The sequence below is a fragment of the Corvus brachyrhynchos genome, unplaced genomic scaffold (genome assembly GCF_000691975.1).
Source record: "Corvus brachyrhynchos isolate BGI_N302 unplaced genomic scaffold, ASM69197v1 scaffold398, whole genome shotgun sequence".
NCBI lineage: Eukaryota > Metazoa > Chordata > Aves > Passeriformes > Corvidae > Corvus > Corvus brachyrhynchos.
In genome coordinates, this window is record NW_008239780.1 from 171,010 (window position 1) to 197,570 (window position 26,561).

At 41.0% G+C, this 26,561-nt stretch overlaps 1 protein-coding gene across 5 annotated transcripts in view; it reads right to left on the minus strand.

Moving 5' to 3' along the window:
- Positions 1–26,555, minus strand: part of KIAA1210 (KIAA1210 ortholog) — a 53,682-nt gene extending 27,127 nt beyond the window's left edge. Inside the window, exon 1 of one of the 5 annotated variants that reach the window (XM_017743107.1) lies at positions 26,474–26,555. In XM_017743107.1, coding sequence (XP_017598596.1) covers positions 26,474–26,487 — 14 coding nt within the window. In that variant the 5' untranslated portion in view covers positions 26,488–26,555. Of the gene's footprint in view, positions 1–2,285; positions 2,493–12,560; positions 12,741–26,473 lie in introns of those variants that run through there. The other 4 variants (XM_017743108.1, XM_017743105.1, XM_017743106.1 and 1 more) reach the window with 4 other exon arrangements.
- Between the last annotated feature and the right edge of the window lie 6 nt (positions 26,556–26,561).

The following is a 26,561-nucleotide window of genomic DNA, read 5'->3' on the forward strand; positions in this document are numbered from 1 at the left end:
TACAAACTGAGGCAACTGGACAAATATTTGGAGTGCTGTATGGGAGGGCAGTGATAGGGCAAATCACACACAGAATCACAGAATAACAAGGTTGGAAGAGACCTCCAAGATCATCGAGTCCAACGCATGCCCTAACACCTCAACTAGACTATGGCACCAAGTGCCATGTCCAGTCTTTTTTTAAACACATCCAGAGGTGGTGACTCTACCACCTCCCTGGGCAGACCATTCCAGTACTTTATTCTTCTTTCCGTGAAAAACTTTTTTCTAATATCCAACCTATACCTTCCTTGACACAACTTGAGACAGTGTCCTCTTGTTCTGTCAGTTGCTGCCTGGTGGAAGAGACCAACCCCCTCCTGTCTACAACCTCCTTTTGGGAAGTTGTAGAGAGCGATAAGGTTACCTCTGAGTCTCCTTTTCTCCAGGCTAAACAACCCCAGCTCCCTCAGCCGTTCTTCATAGGGCTTGTGTTCCAAGAAATGCTGTGTTTCCAAAAGAAATAAAGTTCCAGGATGGTGTTCTGACCATTCGCTTTGCCCAGCTGAACACGACTTAATATGTACATGGGGGGTAGAGGGGTGGGAGAATGCTAAATGAATAAAATGCAATTCCCTTTCACTGCTTGGTTTGTACATTTAAGGACTCCTGGGAAGTTAACATTGTACAGGACTCAAGTTTCCTGCATTTAACAAAGGTCCAAGACAAACCATTTCTGCTCAGCCTCAGAAAAGGGACACAGCCTCCTTGCTGTCTCTCCAGTGGAGCAGAAGACTTGGAAAACTGTGCAGCAAGCAAGGTCCTACCCTCCCTTTAGTGTTTCTTCAGCTTCAGAGTCATGGTTCTGCACAAGCATTCCAGAAGGCCTTATGACAGAGATCAAAGGAGATGCTGAACCCTGAACAGCCTCTTTCTTATCAAATAAATGCTTGAGGAAATAAAGCCTCAAGAATGTGAGGCACTGAATTCAGTTAGCATCTTCATAGCCTATAGAAGACAGACAATGGCAAGCAGCCAAGAGAAAGAGGTGAAATTTTTGCCTGGCGATTTTAAAGACCAATTTCCTCCATGCTACAAAAATTATTTGAAATCAAGCTTATGCTCCAGATTTCAGGACACACACTTTTCACAGCAAGATGCATCAGCACAGGAAAATGGATCCTGTGGACCTCATCTGGTCCTCTAGGTCACCACCCTGAAGCCAGCCTCTCACAGAACACACTTCAAGCTATTGCAGGACCTCAGAGAACGCCCCTCTATTTCTCCTGAAAACCAACGTTCAAAATAACACGGAATGCAGGATGGTTTAATATTCAGATTACATTCGGCAGCAAAAGGTGACTGAGAGGTTAAATTTTCTTCTCTCTTATTAAAGCACATTAGAGGACTTCGTTCTGACAAAATATGGGTGATGGCTTTCCTCTTTGGGAATCCAACAAGCTATCAATGAACTCATTAATCCAATGACAGCTAAGTGAAGTTTACCTTCCACAACTCCATGGAACAGGATTTGAGAGTCAATCATACAACAATAGCAAAGCCAGCAAGACCTCTATTCAATTTTCACATCCCTTGAGCATATCAGAAACTCAGCAACCAAAGCTCCCTTTGCTCTCCATGAGATGAGTGACCTGCACTTCAAGGGCCATGGTCACAGAATATGCTGAACAGTGTGGGATTCCACAAAAAGCTTTGTTGAAACAATGCAAAATGACAGCGGGAACCAGGATCTGACCTTGTAGAGCTGATCCCGTTGTGCTCTTCTACAGCGTAGTGTTTCTAGGATGAAACTCCCAGGGTTTTTTGCCAGCCCCTAGCTGGTATCTCCCATGGGGTCCCTCCCATGTGGTCCCTCCCATGACTGTTTTATGCAGTTATAAAAGAATAGCACAAACAGCAGTTTACACCAGGATTCTTGCTACTTTCTCCACTGGTGATGGTGAGGGGAAGAGTTTATAAAGTTAATGAATATTGATCTTGTAATTTTCACTGAAGGAGAGATAGTTCAACAAAGTTTAAGGTCCTTCTCCAAGGATCACAAATAATATATACAGCAGTAGTACCCACCAGGACATCTGGATAAGCATCTAAATAACACTTAATATCAATAAAGTATTCTCCCCCAATTAAGCAGGCAGTCATAAACCCCCATAGCAACAGACAACATTCAGCTTCTAACCTTAACAAGATATCCAGAGCAAACAACCATTCACATGGAGAGATCTATTCACATCTCTCACACTTTGCATTCAGACAACACCCCTGACCCCCCTCTGTGGACACACCTTGGCTCCTCCATGAAGACTCACCAGAAGACAGGTCCCAATGTGCTGAACTCTTGCTAGCTACAATCTACTTTGAGAAGCCTCTGCCTGACAGCAATTCTGAAGGATTTCTGTTGTTCAACAGTGCCTGAAGCATTATGTCCTGCCCTCCTAGTGAGTGTGTGTGTAAAACTAATGGAAAGCAGCTGGTGGGCTGAAGCCAACTTTAAAAAAAAAAAGTAAGAGGAGGAAATGCCTTTCATACAGTCACACAGACTCAGTCTGTAATTGTGTGAGAAGCCAAGAGGATAAGAAGGGGGAAGGGTAAATGGGAAAAATTCATAAGCACCCTGTTACCAGCCCAGGAACGGAGAGAGTCAATGCCTCTGTCCCCTGCACTGCTGCCCCATCTCCACAGACTCCCCCCCTCCCTCCCTGCACTCCTGCCATTTGTTGATTTAGCACTACAGAACTGTGTCCCTGCATGTGGGGACTGGACTGTAGCATATAAACCTGTTACCTTAAACCTGAGGCAGGTACCAGCAGCAGGGCAGCTGTGGGTTTGTACTCAGCTCAGGAGGCCAAACTGAAGTTATCAGCTACCAGAGCTTTGCAACAGTTGGCACCCACACCAGACAGATTAACTTGGTATGGTGCCACTTCAAGCCGTCCTCATGCACCTAATTACTCTGCTGTGCTTATTAGCATGACCTTGGGTAGCTGCTGTCTGTGCAAGAGTTCTGCTGCAAGTTTCTATCAGCTCAGACAATAGAGCAAATATCTACCTGTTTGCCAAAAGCCAAGGAAAATGGTTCTTGATAGCCCATCCCTAATAATAATTTATCACAGAGATTTTGCAGTGCATTTTCAGGTCAGTATTAATCCAGAGAAATGTGACAGAACTTTGCCTTAATCAAGACTGGCTCTAACATAGTCATGATCTAAGCCACAGCAAGATTTTGGCCCGAGGCTGTCTCCATTTTAAAGTAATGGACATTAAATGACCCAGTTAAATTCCACCATTTGGTATTAGCATAGGAGAAAGCTTTTCCCATGTAGTAATTCTTTTTCTTCACTTTTTCAAAATTTCAGAAAACAGCTGGAATGAGGATCTTCTCCCACTCTTCCTAAAAAGAAAAAGAAGTAGCAAAGTCTTCCAGCAACCACACTAAAGGAACCAGTTGCCTGCAGTAGGAGACACTCTCAGATCCACTTGACATGAAGTTTTTGAAATAGTTGTGGAGGAGGGGGAACATGCATTTAAAAATCAACAGGGATGTAACCAAAGGCTGCCTCTGCCAGTTAGGGAACTACTCCCAGTGTGCATTACTGTCTTTGGAAATGGTTTCAAGGCAAAGCAACAGGAAATGTCAAGCCACTATCACTGAACAGCAAACATGCCTCATGCCAGCAGAGTCAAGATGTCAGAGAGTCAAGTATGGGAATAAAAGTCAAGCTTACTGTCTCTGCCTCTCCAAGTGGCAAATTCAACAAGTGTAATCTTCCATCCCAAATCTGGTGGTGGGCATATTTAGCCAGTGTTTTTTATCTTGTGTATGTGCTTCTTACCCCCTCTCCAAATTCCTAATTAATTTTGTCTCGCCTGGAGCCTTCAAGCATAAAGTTAGATGACTGGGATCTGACCTGTAGTGCGCAGAGCCCTGGGAGTCTATGGGCTGCTTTGTAGGGCTCAGCAAAAGGTGGCAAAGGAAAGAGGTTTGCCATCAGCTGGCTTCAACATGCTCTACAGGGGCTTGAAAGACTGTGGGCCTGAGAAAACTTCAAGGAAATTGCCAATATCTGCAGACTCTGAAGGTGACAAATAGTAGTTTAGACAGAAAAACCTGTGAAACAGAGCTTGTCCTTTAAACGTATTCCAGCAGACGGAGACTATTGGGCTGGGACTTGGGTTGATTCATTGGTTTTCCTGGCTCTATCATTGAATTGCAGAGCAAATTACTGTATGTCTAACAAGAGCCAAGTTATTTATCACTCAGCCATGAGTTTCTTCACCTTTTGTGTGGAATCACAATGGTCACACTGAACTCCTGGAAAGCTTAATGAGCCCTATGGAAGAGTTAAGTATCACCTCTGCTACAGGAGACCAGCATGCTGGAACCGTATGGACTGACACAAGTGCTACAACCACACAGAAAGTAAATAACAAAAAACTGCATAAAATTTCACAAGAGTAATCTGCATATCTGCCATGCCCCTGTATTTGAGTCACAGTGATTTCCAAGATGCTATTCTCAGAAAATGGGAAGAATCTTTACATCCTGGGCCTGAAAGAAAAGAGTCTGGAGGCATTTTTACCGAATTAAGCTATCTGACTATTGCAGGAGAAATGAGGCTGCAACAATAGAGAACTGAACACCAGAACTGAAACATGGAACTTTAGGCTATGTCTAAAGCTTTCTCTTTTTAAAGGTTTTCCCAAAACAGTCACTTATCCCTCAATTTTTGGTTAAAGAGTAGCTTAAAGATGGGGAAAAAAAATCTTCAAATAGATGAACTTCTCAGGACAAGAGATAATAAAGACATTTAATGGCCAAGAATTCGAAGTGCACTGAAAAAAAAAGGGGAGGCAAACAGAAAATTCTGGGATGAACTGTGTTACAAATTTTCACTCTGAAGATCAAAACATCAGAAAACCAGTCAGCCATCTTTTGGCTATAAAGGAGCAAATAAAACACAGGCTTTGTGGTCTCAGAAGCTGCCTTTGGCAGGAAGCTCGGGAAATCCCTCTTCATGTGAAGTCCCAAAACCTATTTGTGTCAGTATCTACTGCCTGTACACACAACAAATAAAAACAAGGCCAGCTCATTCCTATGTTGAAACACACTGTGTCTGGCTGGCTAACCCTGAGCTCCCACTGCCTGGGGGCATTTCTGCAATTCAGAGCCCATTTTGACTTCTGATCAAGGAAGGCCAGAGGCAGCCTCCATGCTTGCAGAGGAACTCTTCTGCACCTGTGTGAGAAGTTTGATGGTCTCCCTCCCTTCTTCTGTTCTAAAGAAAACCTCCTGCTGTCCCTGCTCTGGTCTCCCAGCTGCTCTCTCCAGAGCCTCGAGTTAGGCAGCTCCTGAAGTACAATTGGTCTTGAAGCACATGCAGAACTGCTGGAGACAAGGGAGATCATCCATGCGCTCAGAGCAGTTCCTGAGCCATTTCTGTCCCAAGGGCAACTATTGACCTTTTGCTCTAGTATGAGCAACTACTAAAAAGGGATCCTACTTCCCAGGATTCCAGACACAAATACCTCTCTAAAACAGGATAATCTAAAATAAGATTATCTGAACTAATGGTGTTTCACACCAATGGAGTATCAAGCTGAATTCAACTGTGTTTTAAGGCAGTGGTACAGTAGCATCAGGGAGCAGAGACAGTACATGACAGCAGAAAAAAACAGGAGTGTGACACCAAAGAAAACAAGGACTGCAAGATGGGGTAAAGACAAGCAGGCACATGGGGGAGGGAATCAGATGGGGACAGACATTCTCTGTAAGGTTTTCACAGGCCAAGGCTGCAAGAAAGGAAGCAATAAGACAGTTTGCATTTTTTTAATTTAAGCTTTTGAAACATTATTTTCACTAAACTGAAATGATGGAAAATAGTTTGCTAGAGTGAACCAGCAAACAATTCCTCTGCACCTCTGTCAGGTCTGTATTTTCCCATGTACATAGATAGCTTGATGGTTACCACAATGTCTCCATCCTAAATCTGAGCTAGAGCACTCAAATACATCTCATTTGCATCACAAGTACTGTGTGGATCAGAACTGTGTTGTTAGATGGGTGATATCTGGAAGCCCCAGCAGAAGAGCACACTTACGTATTTCTGAGAATGAATAAGGATAAATGAATTTATCATGAATGTAAGTCAAACATTTAGTTCACTAATTAACACCAGATCCTTGAATCTCAGAGGCCAAAAGGAACAACCACCACAAAATTTTGAAGCTGGAATGCCACCTTCACTCTGGATGGATGGTTAGAAAACAAGATAAGGCAGCTTTTTCTGCACAGCCAAGTTTCCCTGCTCTGACCGAGTGCTACAATTCCCTTTAAGAGCACCCTGGTCTGGGCTGAAGTAGAGTTAATTTTCATCATAGCAGCTGGTATAGAGCTGTGGTTTGGATTTGTGCTGGAAACAGTGCTGATAACTCAGAGATGCTTCCTTTATCACTAAACAGGTCTTACCCAGAACCTTTGCTGTTCCTCACCCACCCCACCTGTGAGGAGGCTGGGGGTGCACAAGGAGCTGGGAGGGGACACAGCCAGGACAGCTGATCCCAACTGACCCAAGGAATATCCCAGACCATATGGCCTCATGCTCAGCGTATAAATCTGGAGGAGAAGGAGGAAGAGGGGACATTTGGAGGGATGGTGTTTGTCTTCCTGTCACCATGATGTGATGGAGCCCTGCTGTTCTGGGGATGCGAAACACCTGCCTGCCCTTGAGAAGTGAGGAATCAATTCCTTGTTTTGCTTTGCTTGTGTGCATGACCTTTTCTTTACTTATTAAATTGTCTTGATCTCAACCGACAAGTTTTCTCACTTTTACTCTCAGATTCTCTCTCCAATCCCACCAGGGGAGAGTGAGTGAGTGGCTGTTGTAGGGTTTAATTGCTGGGGTTAAAGCACAACAGTCACAAAGATACCTACATGCTACAGCATGGAGATGGGATAGAACAGACCACAGAATGTCTTAGCACCTGTACACTTACCCAAATGCAGCAGTACACACAAGTATAACAATACAGTTAAAGTGAATCATGATGTGTGTGGCCCAGGTCACGCCCTTTTCACACACATTGTGTTGCAAACCTTGGGCTGCTGGCACAACCCTGACTATTAGCACAGCGATGAACAGTGACAGCTCAGCATCTGCAAGAAAAATCAGGATATCAACTGGCTGGGGTTTTTTTTTTCTTTTTTTATACAGTGACTCTCACAATGGAGTGGGAGGCCACCTGCTATATTGAAACAAATAATTATGAATAAAATAACAGCAAGATAAACAAAATAAAATAAGAGAATTTGCAGATAGTCTTTTCTGTATTCAAAATAATATTTAAAACTACTTAATCCATAATAGTTTTACCAACCTTGAGACTATAACAGATATAATGCAGAGCTGTAAGCTTGAAGCACATTAGTGTAGAACACCTTGTGCTCAACTTGTTTTCTTACAGCAGGAGAAATCTGAGGGGTGGAAGAGAATCAACCTTGGAATTACCTCAGGTTTTTTTCCTGTTTCGCCATGGACAGACTTATCTCAGATTTTCTCAAATCTGGCTGGTAAGCAGCTCTAGCTGCCCTACACCAGCTCAGGTAGGTTATCTACCGGAAGTACAACTTGAACCCACTGCATTTTTGTCCTATATATCATCAGATTTCAGCTTCTACATCCAATTCTAGGCGTTCACATCACAGCAGATGTGAAAGCCTCAAACTTTGTAGACCTCTGCACAAGGATGAAATGACAAATTAAACTCTCCAGTTGGCTCTAGGGGTACAAACCTAGATACTTGGAGCAGCAGAAGTTTCTGTCTTAGAAGAGAACACATGGAAAAATTATGACAAGATGTTTCCATGGCTCAGTCTGGAAAAATAATGTAGACAAAAAACCTGATGGTCAAATGATGCCGAAGAGTGAGAATTACATTCAGCAGATTGTCCCAACCCAAGCTTCTGCTCTACTGCAAGTGATGTAGGACAAGCAGCATTAGAGGTCCATTTGACAGCATATCTGTCAAATACTCAGAACCTTGGTGATAGCAAAAGGGCTGTTCTACTGAAACCAAATAAACAGGCCTGCTTGGAATTCCTCTGCCTACAGCCAGCAAACACACTGTACCACTGTGCCTGCTAAAACAAACACCATCCAGAGACAAGCATGAACAGAATGAGGAGATGGGAGTGACTCACTGGTGTATTAAGCCAGAACCGAACTTCTTGCACAAAGATGAGTCAAAAAAAATGAAACACAAAGAGAAATAGTTGATTTTTTTGTTAATAATATAGCACCATCGTACTAACTGTGCCCAATTGCCTGCAGTGTCATGGCTCTGACACCTCCTGACTGCTTCTGTTCACCCTCTCTGCTATTCTTGAATAAGAAAACAGGATTTAAACCTCCATACATTTAATACCAGACAGAGCACTGAATGACTCCTGTGGGCTGAAGACAAAATGCTCACAAATGTCCAAACACTGTATAATTGCCCAATACAGGAACATGCTCAGAGGTTGTGTACTGAAAGATTCCTCCAAGAGACTCACAACACCTGAGGAGTCTTTTCACATCAGCTCACACTCTCTGACTTGGCCCTAGCGGGGGGAGCTCTCCACTTTCCATAAAAGCTGTTTCTTGAAACTCAATGTTGTCACCCCTGTGTGGATCCAAGGATTATCTCTGCACAAGTGAACTTTGCTCGGCAGAAACCACCTATCGTACTCAGATATTTTCATTTCAAAAAACCCCCAACACTGAAAAGCTGTTAATGAATGATTCTTGCTCTTGTTGGGAGATAATATGCTAAAGTGATGTACAATAAAAAGACATGTAAGCAGACATATTTTTAGTGTTTATGGGTAGCATTTCACCTCTCCTGAATGCATCAGCCACACAGACAGAACCCCAGATCACCACAGGACCAGTGGCTCTGCCACAGCTCCCAGAAAGCCTGCACTGATTCCAAAGCTGCACAGCCTTCTGACAGCTGCCAGCAGCACTGATCCCATGGACCATGGCTGAGCCGAGATGACGCTGGGGGATGCCACAGGCAGGGATGGCCAGGGAACTCAGTGTCTCACTTTAAACAGCCCTGGAGCCTTGGCGAGATGCTTCATGTCTAAAACCATGCCAAAGAGCAAAGCATGCTCTTTGACTGCAGTCAGTCAGCAACACAGCTCCTCAGCCCCTGTGGCAATTACATGCCTCCAGAAACGGAGAGAGGCCACAGGAATTGAATGAGCTGCTGACAGAGAAGAGCCAACAGGCTCAAACTGCCCTGTCCCCCACATGTCAAGTTGCTACTTCAGTAGCAGCTGGTGGAGCTTTAAACCACTTCCAATCCACTTGTCACCGTCCAAGCTAAAACAGCAGCTGCTTGCTGTGGATGGGGAGCCAAAGGCTCGAAGGACCACACAGACATGTAAAAGCTGTAAAAAGTATGACTAGCCCCAAGCACAAAGGGATTTTTGGGATTTCCACTGTCCTCTATGAGCCTCTCCAACAAGAAGGCTGAGGTGAAGGTGCAAGGGGCAGAACAGACAGCTTATCCATCAGGTGGACAGCACTGTACCAGCTTTGGAATAAGCCCAGCAATCACCACAATCTCTTCCTGACACTTATCTGAATAGGCAACAACACAAAATACAGCAACAGCACCTAACCCAGAAAACATATTTTACTCAATTTCAGGGCCATAACATCATTTTACATTGGCAATTGCTTTCATCTCAAACAATCTAGAAATATATAGAAAATTCTACTGATGTATTCCTTGATCAACTTGCTTTACCCAAATCCTGAACTTCTTTGCAGGATGAAAGTGCACATCAGCATTTCTTGACAATTATGGAATATAGGAAAAGAACACAATACCCCACTGGAAGTGCAAAGCTTGGCAAAGCAGAAGACAATTCAAGCTGAAAGGTCCATAATTCTGGGATTGTTTGTGAAAGGCACCATGAAATCCTGTGTGACCACATTAAATACAGTTAAATACATTTTCTTATAGTCTGCTATAGAAACCAGTCTGAGCTGGCACACAAAGCCTTCAGCCAAATATTTTATATAGCTTCTAACACACTGTATTTGTCTTTGGAAATTGGCAGTTTGCGATGACCATCAGTGAACCTTACTATTCAAGCAACCACATTTTCAGCTTATAACAACATACTTGGCTAGTCAAAAAAACTGAGGAGCATATGAAAAGATTCCTCTACAGGCTTTAGGAAACTTTATCCTATCTGTCCAGGTATAGTATTTTTTTTCTGGCACCATACTTGGAAGAAGACAAAAACAGAACTCTGCAACAAGGATGATGAGCTATAAACCTAGCAGAACAATTCAAGATTATTCAGGTTGCATATGCTGGTTAAAGAGAAATATGAAAGTAATCTAGAAGTTTTATTGCAGTGAAATAGCAGACAAGATTGGGACTGTGATGAAGAATTACCTGGATTAGGCTCTGAGTTCTTTTTTTTTAATTTCATAAGAGGACATTAACAAAGTGCAGGGACAAGAGTATGTGTACAAAGATCAGATTCAGCCACACATTATTACAGCATACCAAGGCAGAACCTTTGTTTCTTCTTGTAAAATGTGGGGGAGTGGAGTAAATGGGAAAGTAGCACAGGAGAGCACTACCTAAAGCAGCTTTTAAAACACTCCAGGTGCTTTAGCTGGACTTAGCAGCTCAAAACCCTGGAAGGAACCCTTTCCCAGTGTCCATGGCAGGTTTCATGGCAGGCACTGAGCTCTAAGTCACTTTGGCCAAATTCCTACTGGTATCTAAGCCAATTGCTTAAAGCATTAAAGTAATTTCATTCCAAAAGAGCTTTCATTCAGAAAGCAAATTAACTCCTACAGGTCAAATGACCACATGAGAATTTGGGGAAGTTGTTCCAATGACAAATTTGTCCAGAAGGACAAATACTTAATGTTAAACACCAAACAAATTTCATTGAAAATTCATCTTGGACTAAAAACATCACTATTACTGCAACTGGTGTCTTGAACTCATTTTAACTGCCAGTAACCACAGCCAAAGCAGCATATAAAATTTGTGAAGACTGCAAAGGATTAGTAGTTGCACTAATTCACCTGGGAACACATCACAGGGCTGAAATAACAGGCTGAGAGGTATAACCTGTGTATATATCAAGTGTAGAGACCTAACTGAAGAATATCAAGAAAGAAGAATCTGTTGAAGAAAAAAACCCCTGTTCCACACAAGTCAGATGGAGATTGACCAGGAAAGAAGAGATGGTATGTCTCATGTAAAAAAGCTTCATCTGTTCAGCCTTTATAGTCTGTCTCTGAATTTCAAATTTAAGTGCATTAGATGCTGAAGGATTTGGGGGAAAAAATAAAATAATGTAAAATGACTTCTTTTTGTCAATTCAAGTGCCAATCCACCTACCTTCATCAGGACTCACTCATAGCCCTTTTGCAAGTTCTGATGGCATACTCTCCCTTTATCTAAAGCAAACTTCTATGCCAAATATTAATTCCCTGTTACAAATTTCAAAGGAGGAAAAAGGTGAATATGGGATGGAAATGCTAACTGAAATCCAGTAGGAGTTGTGTGCCTTTGAAAATGCACATTTCCACCAGAGTAATGTGAGACAAATTCTAGGTGTGAGGGATACAACCTCTAGGAGAGGGGAAAAATAGTCACTCTGCACCTCCACTTTTGAACTATATTCCACCCTCTGCCATCCAGGACTTACTCACACATTTACCTATCAGCATTCCCATCTTAACCCTCAAGACACAACTTCACTTGCCTTCCACTGTGCATGTTCCCTGTCTCTAATCCCTCACCGAGTGCAAGAATAGAGCCCTCTGCAGTCTGCTGGTGCAAAACACGATCAAACCTCTCCTCAGGTTTGGCAGCAAGAAATTTTGTTCCATTCCTTAGCAGGGAGAATGTCAAAGGAAAAACAGAATGCATCTTCATGGTGGTTTAAAGTACAAACACTAACATGCATTCTCTCATTCTCTTTTCCCTTCATAGTCTACTCCAACAGAACATGTCAGTGAAGCGATAAAGAAATAATTCTTTTAAATACAACCAAATCTCTCAACAGGGAGCAATTACAGAAGCAAGCCTCAGATTGCTTACAGAAAAACTGAGCTCATCAAGTTCTTAAAGAGCATTTACTGCCAGACTTCTAGCTGAACATTTTTTAAAAGCCAATGTGAATTTCTGTATTTCTCTTTTTTATGTGTTAATATATAAATGATATAGCTAATCACTAGGGAAGAGGGCATTTTCCCTCTTGCTGTAATTAAACAGGAAAAGGTACTTAATTCCTTTTTCAATATTTCATGTTCATACCTCTGAAAGAAAAAATCCATGACCAATTTTCACCAAACAAATATTTTAGCCAGGACTGATTTTTTGCACTTTTGTGCTCAGGCTGGTACTTCAGTCCCAAAGCATAACCACTTTGTTCAATGCTGCAGCTGCAATACAACAAAAAGAGAATTTCAAAGTACCCACTAGACTCAGCTCACTTTGGAAAGGTGGAGGGGAGGGCTCAGCATGGCACTTACTTTTTACTTTTCAGGCACCCGTAGAACCCAGCCATGGTGCTTCCCGGGAGGCGTGTGTGCATTTAATTCACCCCTGGGTGTGGATGCCAGCACAGGGCTTCTGCCACCGTGTATCGCGCTCCCCCCTTGCCCACATGCGTGCATGAGAGCACCAGCGTGCTGCAGCAATTACTGGCTAGATAAAGCTCCTGAGCTGAGGCACTCAGACTCTGCTGAACTGGGTCCAAGGAGGGCTGTGCCTGCTCCATAAATGGTTATGAACTGTTAACTCCCCCTTTTCCTGTCTCCTTCCAGCTCTTGGTACGCACAGCATCCTAAGTGTAAAATATCGTATGGCATTTGATTCTGTCTCCCTGTGGGACTAATCAGAGGCTTGGTTGTACTTAGGATGTGAAGAAGCCCTGAGGAGACTGTTAGTGTTATTTTTCAGACAGAGGAAAGATACAGAAAATATTCACAACATCTTTGAAATAACGACTAAAAACTGCAGAGTTTTTAAATAGAGTTTTTCTCCAGCACATAAGGGGTGCACAGGACCTTTCAAAACAGGCATTATTCCAATTCACTGTAAATCCCAATCTATTCTAACAAGCTGTTCTGCACATTAACAGGAAAAAACTCCCAAACAACTGCATCCCTGCAATATTGCAAGGTCAGGCAAAAAGCTCTACAGTTTAAATTAACCAGCACACCCATATGACAAAATTACTGCCTGGTGACGGCCTCTGACAATATACTAACAATTGTTACTCATTATCACAACTAAGGAGGCACTCACTGGGTGTAGAAACAGGTAAATGCTGGGGAACATAAACCTTAAGGAGCCTCATTCATAGGGGTGACCCAGGTTCTGGGGACAACATAGCTGTACACATTTCTGACATTACACTGCATTAAATTCAAATGGAAATTAATTTGCATCATGGCTATCAATGGCCTCTGTTGAGGTAAAAGCAGAGAGGAGGCAAGACATTGCTTGTGCTGCCTGCACACAAGGAGGGAGCAGCAGCAGCCAGTGCCACAGTGTGAGTCTGCTCCTGGAGTTGCATGGCTTGCTAAGAATATCAGCTCCTGATTAAAAACTGCACAGATATTTAAAAGTAAGAGGTTCATAACTCTCATAAGAGCAAAGCAAAGATTTACAGTCATTCCTAGAAGATCAGAAGAAAAACACATTTATTTGTATTTCTCAGCTATTACGTAGTGTTTGAATACTCGGGTCTGGCAAGCCAGTAGGAGGGAGTATTACCGAGTATTTTTATATGAGTTTCTTAAAGACATTTAGTAGCAATACAGATCTACAGAGTAGAAGTTCTTCTCAAATACTTGGAAAAAATACTTTTTTTAAATACCCTTCTCCTAAGACAGACATGTAGTTTCAGAAATGGACCTCTGGTGAGGAGTCCCATAAGTGGCTCACCTACAGTAGTTTTCTAACAGTGCAGAAGTTTGACATCTGTGAATGGACAACTCCCATTTCTCAATTTTCTGTAAAGGCCTCTAACAAAGGAAAGCTGTCACACAAATAATAGATGACAACAAGTGTAAGGGCCATCACAAACAGGAAACAAATCATACTCTAGTCTAGTTTCCCACTTAGATGGAAAGCAAAAGCCTCTACAAGCAGCCAACTTTAATGCCATCCACAGAGTGCACTTGCATTTGCAGATCAAAGATGATCTCAAGCAGATACAATACACTCTCTGTCTCTTGGGAAAAGACAAAGCAGCAAAAATACAGTAGCACTAGTTGAAGTTTTACCCAAACAAGTTTCACTGTTGTTGTGAATTACTGCACTTGTCATGATGACTTCACACTGAACTCCTAATCCTGGCAGAAAAAGGATCACTAGAGAACATTAATCTCCTTCCATCAGAGAAAGCCCACAGGAAAAAAAAAAAGGCAAAATCAAGGCTTCAGTTATTGGGCAACAACCACCAGAAAGGAATTCCTGGAGATTACTGGAGAAGCCTTCTGCCTGGCTTAATGCACAAAACCTTGTATGTAGGACTGCATCTGAAATCTGCCTGGCATTTAGTTCAGAAAAATGCTGCCAACAGAAACATTTATACTACTATACTACAGTAAGAAATGAAGGAAACCTCATGAGAAATTCATATTTATATTTAAAATCAAGAAAGACTGAATGGCCTTCCAATGGGAAGGCACAGTCCCTAAAGCTAGTGGAAGGGTGTAATCCTGATGGCTTTGGAAGAATTTCATCACTTTAACTGGTATAGAACACAGCCTGGAAGCTTCAAAAAATCAGGGTTTTTGCTAACATAAAGCACATTTCCTGTCTCCAAACCTCCTCAGATAACTTGCCTTCAAAACATGCTTTATTTTAATATTGTTTTCTTCTTTCATGCATTTTTGTCTTGAAGTTACTTACCTGAACATGCAAAACTTCATCTGTCAGCTTCCATTTAGGTCAAACATAGTCCTTTTCACAGCAACTGACAGTTTAGCAACACACATTGCACCATCTCAAAACCCCTTACTTTCCAAGCACAGACTAGTAAACAGTCATTAAAAATAATTATCCCACCTCAGGATTTAATAGTTTTTGATTCTCTATCTTCATATCACTCTCCAAGGCACTTCATGCTAGATTTATTATTCACTGCTCAGCCTCTTTATCACTAGCACAGCTTCAAATGGCTACACGCTGAGAGGTTTTCAGTACAGCTCTGAAATCTTAGATGTTGATAAACATCACAGCTCTGTGTCCCCAGGCAAATCAGTGCAAGCAAGCAGGTATGTGCCGTACCTTGCTCTGACCGGCAGACATCGCTGCGCTGACATTTGCTCCTCACTTGTCAAGCGCTAAAGTGAATGGACTGCTCTACTTCCAGTTAATTAACTGAAGCTGTTTTCAGCTGGGAGGTAAACGAACAGCAAGTAACCACAGACTTTGGCAAAGTAAAGACGGTTTCTCAAAGATAGGGATGACAGCAAGTTTAAACACCTGAAATTTCGGTCAGATCTGGGTTTCCTCTAAAGTTTGTGGCTTGGCTTGAGTGAAATAGCCCAGTCTGGACCTACATTCATTGGAAAATCAGGCCTTTCTTCAAACTCACTGTCATGGCTTTCCCTCAACAGCCCAACATTGCACCAGCCCCCTGCAAATCACTGCACATTCAAATCACTGCAATCCAAATCTGCTTCCCCTGCAGGGAGAACAAGCAGTCCCAGGGGCAACCTGCCCTCCCACAGTGGTACCAGCAGCAGAGCTCCCAGCACCTGGCAGATTTCCCAACACATTTCTTAATCTCTCCAAAGGGAACGAGGGAGGCAAGTCTGCGCAAGGTCCAGCCACCCAACCATTGGGAAATCCTTGCACCAAAACACAGGTCCTAAAATCATCAAGCTATTTTTTTCACATGCACTGTCACTTGTGTCATTGCAAAAAAGGCCTCTTCAACTTAAGTAACCAACAGCAACTCCTAATCCAATGGAGGAAACTCAAATAGACACATATTACAAATACACACATACTACAAATACCATGGGTACATGCCAGCAGCCTGAGAGCAGAGGTGTTAGGAGTTACCCACACAACCAGCAATTCTGAATATGTTTCATGTCCAACAGGGCTACTGTGTTTCGTGCAGCCTCTTGCAACTGGATCTCTAAGGGCTAACCACATCCTTGCCTCCCCGGATCCCTGACTGCAAACACTTGAGATTTCACAAAATGCTCATCCAAAGCTGGCTTGTAGGGCATCAGGGCACACAGTGCACAGCAGCAGGAAGGGACCAGATGTCACACAGTTAGGAAATCACACGTTTCACAAACTGCGTTTAAACAGGGATGTTTGGTTTACATTTTTTGAAATTTATTTTCAGAAAGGGACAGAAGTTTCATTTGAGCTTTTCACTAAACAAATTTAGAGGTAGGAGTAAAAAACCTACACCAAACTGATAGACCGTAGCATTTCAGATTTCCTGTATATTTTGATGTCTCTGAACTGACTTCCTCTTAGCAAGGTAAATCTCACATTCTGACAGGGTGAGCCATCATATACTGATCCTTGAGCACTTGGATTTTATGTCATGAAGATTCTGTATTCCTTACGAGCATGTTGCATTTGTACCCGTAGCAACACTTTGCAACTGTGTGCCAACATAAATGTGACTCTCAAGAAACACTTTGCTGAAGAAGAAAGGAATTCAGCTTTCTTGCTAGTGAAATTCCCAGGCTGGCAAGTTGGCCAGGCTTAGAAATTTACTGTGAAAACCCTTCCATTCTAAAGAAACAACTAAACATGCATCACTGTTAAAAGCTGCACTATCAGAGCTTTAAACAGGGTTAGAAACAAAGACGGTAGTCTGCAGACAACAAAGAAGTGGACATAAGAGGATTTCTGCCTTGCAGAGTTTATACATCCATCAGTGATTAATATTAGGAGGAAAATGAGGGTCAAAGCCTATCTCTGAAACTGAAAGTAGAGAGTATAGTTGGAGGCATCCAACTATGCATTATTACAGCTTTTTATTCATCCATTTATTTATATATGCATGAATAAATTCTTCATGCCAGAAGAATTTGCCATGATACTTACTCTGGAGTCTAATTACTCTATGCTGCTCTAATTATGTGTGTATTCACACTTTGAGTACAATGTGTGGGATTTGGGGGATTTTTGTTGCTGTCATTCCCTGTTAGAGGGACTTCCTGCAATCTCCTTCAATAATAAGAATATTTCAAAGACAGCAGCAATACATACAATCTCTTTGATTCTTTGGTAATTCTGAGTCTTCATTGTTTCTTGCAGTTTATCACAAAACACACTGTCTTCACCTTTGAGGAAGGACTGAAGATAAACTTTGGTATGGGGTATCCAGTGCATTACTGAATTCTAAAATATGGCCAGAAAAATACTGGCACTCTAAATCTATCCTTTGTGTCCCCACAGCCAAATATGAACTCTTCCTGGATTAACTGGAGATGAACATCAGGCCATGTGTCATTCAAAAGGTAATTTCCCCTAGATTTGCAACAGGATCACCGATGTAACCTCAGACTTCAGTGACAGAAAATATCAATTGTCAAACAAATAATACAGATCCAGAGATAGAATTTCTTGTTTGACATTTTACAATCTACATGGATTTATTTGCATATAAAGATGTATTTATTTTTAGATAAGCAACAGCGTCCCTGTATACACAGACCATGATGTGCTGCCTCTCACATGTCTGCTTTTTTCATCCAGGGCCATAAATCTAAAATCTAAGATTTTAAAGAATCTGAATGAAAACCAGATTATTTTTGACACAGTAGAAGAGCTGGTATTTCCTGTGAAAATACTAGCATGGTCAATATTTTATATACTGGGAAACTGTGGGTTTTTTGTCCTGGTGGGGTTAGTGCAGAAGTTGAACAAAGGAGCTCTATTTCTGCACATTCTGACTTAAGAAAATACCATGTTAAAGAATATTAAGTTCCAACAACACAACTTTTCCTTCTCAGTGTCCAGGCAGGCACCAATACACAAGACCATCTGGAAAGAAATGTGAGAACACAGTATGTAGCTACAGGCACATGGACCAGTGCCTAGTCTAAATGTCAAACATCAGAGGTAACAGTTACTGAGTCTAAACAAATATCCTGAGATGATGTGAATAATGAATTGAGTTTTCTACGCCCCATTCTTCCTGACTTCCCCTCTAGGGATAGATCCAGTTAAGGCCCTTCAAACACTCTTGCCAAGCTCCCTTGGAGACAGATCAGACCGACATTGCCACCAATGCCTGTGCTGTGAACAGCAATCAAGTTTAATGACTTCCCATGTATATTAGTTTAGCACTAATGTAGGCCCACCTCTTCAACAGAATTACTTCTATTTGTTTGTACAGGTATAAGCAAGAGGAGAACTAGGGACTCACACATCTGGAATAATATTCCTAAAACCATCAACATCCTGAATTCCAGCTGCAAGTGAAATAAAACTACAAAACTGAAGGTCATCTCTGAAACCATCTCAGTGACTGTCGACTGAAGCAATAATATGGAAAATCACGGAAGCACAGCTCTGGGGAAAAAGCTGTCTGACTCCAGTGCCTGCAAACAGAAGGCTAAAGATAAGGTGACCATTAACCTTCAGAGAAGGGCAGGGAAGTCCCAGAATGTCCTGTCTGCAGGCTTTATTGCTCCAAGGGGAAATAAACAGAAAAATAAAAGTCAGAACTGCATACTCTTGACATTTAACTCAAATGAGTGTGCCGTGGTAACATAGTGTTTTCTCTGTTACCTTTCCTCTGTATAAAGGCATGAATACAGTACCTGGTTCATTCCCCAATCAGCAAAACAAGTGAAAATACTGAGTAATAATAAATTTATTCCTACCACTTGATATTTCTGAGATATCAGACCTGTGCCCCTCTGTACAGAATATACTATTCCATATTGGAGATACAGTGGGGAGAACTGAAGACGAGTAATTTGGTGACTGTTCCAGAATCCATAAACTGCAACTGAACTCAAAAGTTCCTGGTGACTGAAACTGTATTTTAGAGTCTTTCCCCATGCTTCCTTGCTCAATAAGGACAGCCAGAAAGACCTTACAAGAACAGGCACCCTATAAATATCCAAGATAACTTTACTAGCCAGCCTTCAGCCATGGGAACTCTTACAGGAACACTGGCATCAAAATGCTGAGTTAAATTAGAAATCAGTGACCGCACAACATGATTTGACCCTGCATGTCAAGAGTTTTAAAATCATCACATAATAAAAAATACCTCATACTGAGCCATTTCACCAGAGCAAACACATAGCACATCAGAGTCCTTACACAGCAGCCTAACACATTACTCAAACAAGTTCTGGCACTCTTTAAATACCCCAGTGTGATCTCAATTGTCTCTTAAATATGCTGGCACTGTTCCCACAGTAATGGGAAGGGAAAATATCTAATACATATCCAGAGGCAGGAAATAAGCTAATTGCAGAAGAATTTTACCTAAAACTGTTGAATAAACCACAGTTCTGTGTCACTAAGTCACATAATCACATGTTTAAACTGAGACTCTGCTTGGTCCTTCCCAACCACAGAGCCTGGCACACACTTCAAGCTATTCACTGAACTGATGGGTCTATCATCCCAGGATCAGTGGTATGCAAAAAAGCTGCAGTTAAGAGCCATGTCAAACTTAAGTCCATTGTTTTAGTATCTTTCTGCTTTACCATGGAGTTTAGGGGATAACTACAGCTCTCCTAGGATAAATGCCACTCTCAGCCTCACCACTCCAGCCCCTATAGCTAACCTTTAAACAGAACATACTTGAGATCCACTGGTATTGGCATCACATGTTAAATCACCCTTGCTATTAAGCGGACCCTTCCACCCAGGTATTCATACAGTAAAATGCCAGCCAACACTGCAGGTCCAAACAGAAAGTGGAGCAGTTGTCACCAAGCACCATGGAGCTGAAAAGTCACCTACTCCTTCTACAGATTTTATCAACACCTACCCAAGAACACAAACTTAGCTTCTCTCATGAAACTGTTGCTTTTGATATAACACAGGGGCCAATATAACTGATACTGCCTGGCATGGTACTAATTGAGTCCTCAAGGGACTCTATATATTGCCTGCAGATAAGCTACTCTGAAGACTAAAGATTAACTCTGCTTGTTCTGCACTCTGAGAGCTCCCTTTGGTCATGGGAATACTAAGCAAGCCCTCCTTCAATTGAGGACTGATTATATTTAATGCACATAAGGCTAGATAGGATTTAAAAGCCACTGAAGATTGGTGGGCTAAGTTAACAAGATGGATTTGCACTGCTTTCCTGATTACACAAAACTGATACTGTAATATTTTCTCACTACAGATGAGATTTAATTTTTCATAAAGGCAAATGCAACCACTTACAAATGCTAAACAATAAGAAGACTTCCAGATATTTTTCTTAGCTTGTGCAAAGTTTTCTCACCATGTAGTTGCTAAATACAATGGGATGTTAGTCAAAACCATCTACAGAAAATGCCACTGACTGTTACAGAATCACTAGTGGTCACCAGTAAAAATGGTATAAGTGATTATATGATTAAGCTTTTATTTTTATCAGAATCAGTTACAAAACCAGCAAATACGTTATCTCTAAAGAGTGCCGTACACCATACAAATGTAACACCCATTCGACCAAAATGAAAACCTGTTCAAAATCTGAAATATTTTTCTTTTGGAGGAATAAGGACATGTGATTGTGCTGATGCTGAGTAATGTAGGTAAGTGATGAATAAAATCTAAGTCACACCCTACGACTATTTTTAACTGTCTTATAACTGCAGAATGAAGAGGAGATGCAATGGCCATAGTCTGAGGACCAGAAGAGCAGAAGAAATGTGATCATCAGAATCAGAGCGAGTAAATTGCTTGTATTCCTTTATTTCCTTTATCCAATCCACATAAACTGCGGTGATATTGATATACCTAAGGCATCAATAGTTTCTTCAGACTCATCACAATAATAATGGTTGGTTTGCTCGTTTCTTTCCTCTTTCCTCTACTTAACATGATTTTACATTGATATGAATTAAAAAGATAATATAAAAACTTTTGCATAGCCTAGAAGCCTGACAAATCAACCAAGACAAGAACTGAGATAAATGATAGTCTTCCTTTGGCTCAGATTTCTTGCTTTAAGCTGATTTATTTGTAAGACCCTTAACACTTCAATGTATTTTCTTATACAATAAGGTATCACTTTTAATTATTGCAGAACCCACAGCTTTCGGAGTTCAACTCATATTCGCTCCTCAGTCAGCACATAGTCTTCAGTAGCAACATAGTGATAATGTACAGATGATAGATTCAAAAAAGAAAATAAGCAATAAAAAAATGCTCAAAGAAGTACATTCTGATAGTTAACAACAGGTGCATAAACATTCTCATGTTCTTCTGTTCATTGTACTGCTCTTGAAGCCTTAAGAGCACGCAAACAATTGCATTGTGGTTTTGAAATTTACTTTGATGTGCTGAATGCTATGTCTCTTTCAAAGCACAAAAATCTTTTCAAAATTAAAGCTTTATACATCTGTAGATACGGTCTTCCTGAATCTATCTACAAATGAAGAACAAAGGTTTTGGAAAAACTTTCAATACTGTTGTACACAAGGGAATTCTGAAATGGCCTTTCCAGTCAAGTTTAGTCTGCTAATGGACAGGAGGCTTTTTATGCTCATTCTCTACAACACTTTGTTGACATCTCTGCTTTTTAAATTCAGATTTAAAGAGTCAATTAAATAAATCCACAAGTTCCCTATGACATGTTAAATCATTTGAAGGCAGACTCAAATATAACATATGGATTGAAAAAGCAAGAAAATAAAGCAAGCACCATTCATAAACACTCCCTGCTTCTAGCACGTTTCTGCGAAGTTACACTATGGGTCTATAGTTTAAATTTATAGAGAAGCTCTTGGATCATTTCTCTAATGTTAAGCAAACCACACAGCCTATCTCTCCTGTTTTCTTTTACTTGTCCTTTCGCTTCCTTCTACTGAGATAATAAAATCATTATCATATAAAAAAACAGGGTAAATTCAGGAGAGCTCAGAAATCCTGACACTCTTGGAGAGACAACGGGATCAGAGAATTCATCTTCTCCAAAACTTCCCTCTCCTGTCATTACCAGTGCTTAGGAATATACAAATAGCTTCTTGAACAATGGGATAAAATTTATCCTGACATCCCGAGGAAGGGCCTTAGATCTCTGTTACCTGGCTGCAGCCATGTGCAGCAAGTGAGTGACAGAACTGGGAAAAAAGGTCAGCTTGCCAGACACCAGGATTCAGGGAGAGACAAATGCCTCCATAATGCATGGCAAGGGCTACAGCTCAACTCTACTAAGTTAGACATTTTTTAAAAATAAAAAAAAAATCACAAAAAAAATCTTGGCACTCAAAAGAGCAAAGACTGGCAAAGAACCAGCCAAATACAGCAGCATTAACCCTCTGTGTGCTGGCAAGTACCCTTCCCACTTAACCTAGTGGTATACAAAAATGGTCTCATGAAGTATTAACTGGGAGAAAAGAAAGGACACATTTGACCACAAGGTACTATAACATGATTTGCTGCAAATTGTACCAATAATATTTAACAGACTCCTATGAATGATGGCAGCCTCTTTTATGGGAAAATATCAGTTAATTCTAGGAAATGCATGTTCAGCAGAAAGAAAAACGAGTGGAACAGCAGATTAAAAAATGGCAGTGAAACAGCAGGATGGGCTGTGTGACTCCTTGACGTGCAATTTTGCTGAGGTTAGCCCTAAAGAGGGTGTCAAAGTTGTAAGCAAAATAAGTATGCGCACTAACCTCCATTCCCCCCCAGAGGCTTTTAAGCAGCAATTTCGAGAAGAAGTAAGATCCTCAGTAGTTCCTACAGTTTTAAGAGCTTAGAATAGTGCAGCCACCCCAAATCCAGCACTCCTAAGTCAGCTAAACTATGACATGTCTTAAACAAGTGGGTATACTGGAAATAATATTTGGCGCTCTCTTCATTTCCAGTTTCTGAATCATTAAAGATCCTGCTTTCAAGCTTTGTGACTGAGTATGTATTTTGGCAGTTTTGCTGCAGTTTTGGTTGCTCAGAATAATGTTCAGAGACTTGCACGATCACCTGGCTGTGTGAGCTATGACCTGATGAGATCTTACAAGATTTTGGGGGAGAACTGCAATAGTCAGCAGAAGTCAGGGATGAATAGTAGTTGAAACAATCCTTCTTAATAACATCAGCGAGTGTCTGCTGCTCCCCAAAGAGATGGTTTCAAGTTCTAACCTGTAGCACTCCTTCCCATTACACATAAAAGCTGTCAACTGAAGATATGGAGATAAATGTCTCCAAATGGAGAGAAATCTATTTATGTTTACACTACACAATGGATTGTACTTAAACAGACAGAAGAACTGGCATAGAAGCTCATCTGAGGGAATGATGAGAACTGCATTTTCACTAAACCCAGTGTAAAGTACCAAAACCTCATGCAGTGTCTTTGAATTCATCTAGAAGAAAATGATGAAATACAAATGGCATCTATGCTTGTGGCATTGGCACTCCTTTTAAACTTTAAGAGGATGTTTATGTATCTGTACACGCATGATGCAACATGATGCTGGTGGCATTCCAATAAAGCCAAGCCACCAATTCTTGAGTTTGGGCCATATCCAGAGCTCATTAAGATCAACGACAGCCTTTCCACTAAATTCAGCTCTTCAGATCATAGCAGTCAGCTTGCAGTCTGATGTACCAGAGAGACAGCAGTCACACTGCTTTGTCCCGTTTGACTCACAGCACAGCTTGATGTTTATGTTACATAACTAAAGATATTGAGACCAACCACACCACACACACTGTCCACAGTACAAACATAAGGATTACTGAAAATCCTCAGTGGAAAAAAAAGTAAGCTCCCCCGTTTAATATACTGTGTGTACTTTCTTTTCCTTTATATATAGAGACACTTCATATAAATCAATAAATACCTATGAATTAATGTCTAACACACTTCAACAGTATCAGACGCAGGAAGCATTCTGGTCAAAGTTGTAGTGGCTTTTATCAGAGATTAAGCAGGAACAACTAAAGATATGTTTATTGGTATTAAATGTATCAGACTCTCACACACACACAAAGTATTGTTCCCCGAGTACCCATTTTCACAGCTGTTCAAAACTGAGTAACATCTTAGCCCTTCTCTTAATGCTTATTCAAGATCCCAATATTTGCTATTGCTTTCTTGTGAAATATTTTAAGTAACCACTGATCTCTAAATAAATGTATTTAGAATTTAAATAAATGGGCCTGTATTGAGCAAGTCTTTGGATAAAGTTCAACTTCTTGTTTTTTCTCTGTCTGCCATACATCTTCTTCTGGTGAAAGAAAACATAGCTGTGCATTTGTCTGAAGCAAATTCCCTGACTGGTAAATTAAGAAACATTACGAGCGGAAAGAAATATTAACTTTGAAACAGAAGCCAGTGCCAGTAAAACTTCTTAAGTGATAAAATTTAACTTTTGATGGTGAAGTCTGCACTTAATTGCTCCCAGAAAAACTAAAAATAAGTCTAAAAGGGGATCTACTTCCCAAATGTTTCAATACAGCCAAAAACCCTGTCCCGTGGGTTCCAAAGGACGAAGAGTTTTGAATCATCAAATCTGAATTGGGCATGTCTCCATCTCTGTGGTCACAGGAATCTATGACAGTTTATTTTCAGAAAACTTCCATCAAATCTTTGACAGAATCATAAGCAAACGGCTTATGCGGAAAAGTCTTCCAACTCACAGTGATCTGAAAAATGGAGGGACTCATTTTTGGTTCATGTAACATCCAAGTAATTTGGCTTTGCATATTAGAAAAAGCATTTATATATATAAATAAATGCCCTACATATCTAAATATATTCTAAATCTGCGTCAAGTCAAGTCAGGTCCAAGGCAAGAAGAAGTACTTTGCACTTGCTTATAGTCTAGTGAGAACCGAGTCAACTTTTAATTTTGCAGATATGGACCAAAATTCTACATTGGACTGGACAGTTCTGGAATCCTTGCAAACCTCACACTGCCTGTGTGATAGGGCTGCATTTTCTTATGACGGTGTAGGTACTCAGTCTGGAGAAGTGTAGCTGTGTTCATCTTGATAAGTCATCTATTTATAGTAAGTCATCTACTGACATCCTTAGGAAACAGGTGAGCAATTTCACTAAGTCAGTGTAAATTTTCTGGTACAATATTCTTCAGGAATTGGCCTGAAGCACTAGAAATGTACTGGTCCATATATTATAGAACTGGAAGTCCAAACTATAAACAACTAATTGAGCAAACAGTGCAAAAAAAGTTAGTCCATATCTATGAAATCACTGGACTAAGCTTTCATTGTATTTGTTGTATAACAGCAAGACAAATATATATTTGCATTTCCTATCTTATAATGGATCTGCAAAGGTATTGGAGTCCTAATTATCATCTATTATATTATGTGAGAGAAAAAGAAATAGAAAACTCACATTCATTAAGGTGTTAATAAAAGATAAGGCCACCAAGCTTGCCTTTCTATTTTAAAGGTTTCGAACAATACACTTCAAGTAACCTGTAAGTGCTTTCAGTTTCTGTCAAATATCAGAAAGACAGCATGAAGTGCAAAAGATCCACAGTGACTGTAATCCCAAGTGGATCAGAATGTGTGTACTAGGCTAACTCTTAATTTCTCCAGCCTGCTACACCAGGTCTGAAATGAGTAAAACCCCATTCAAATATGCATCAGACAAGCTCTGCTGAGTACACAGATCTAGGCAGAGAAGTCCACTCAGAGAGCTCTCCATAGGATGTGGTGCAAGGACACAGCACAAAGGCTGGAACGGAAAAGGGTCACTTGGAATGGCATTTTCAAAAGAGGAGCTGAACTAGAAAATGGAGAAGACTGGAGGTGGTTTGCTGAGGTTCTTGGATATTTTGTGCTCATACCCTGTCTGCATCTTGTCACCTGGATGAAAGCACTTGCCCTTACATAAACCACTCTGACTTCTGCGAGCATAGTTATCATAGAAAATTCATCAAAGTTGTTATGCGATTAAGGCTTTACTCCTGCATCTGCTGTTTGTTAAGATCAAGCAGTTAAGTGTATCAGCAAAATAATAATGAAAAAAATGACACAATGTCTTTTCATTCTACAACAGTTTATGGATCTGACCCTTTACAAGACCCTACTACTTCTCTCACGCTACTCCTGCACAGAAGCTCTGAGATCACATGGATTCTCCCAGTCCCCACACCAGTGTTAAGACCTCACACCTGGGAGACGCCCAATTCCAGCAATTCTACTAACGACGCAAGAGACAAAATAAAGTCCAGTTCATATTAACAACCAGCTACCTAACTCCAGCTACCTAACATAGGTTAAAAACCTGTTTTGGAGCATAAAATGCAGAGGTCCGACACTGGAAGACTGCAAGTCTGTAAGTTCGGGATGAAGATGCCCGTGTAGCCCACCAG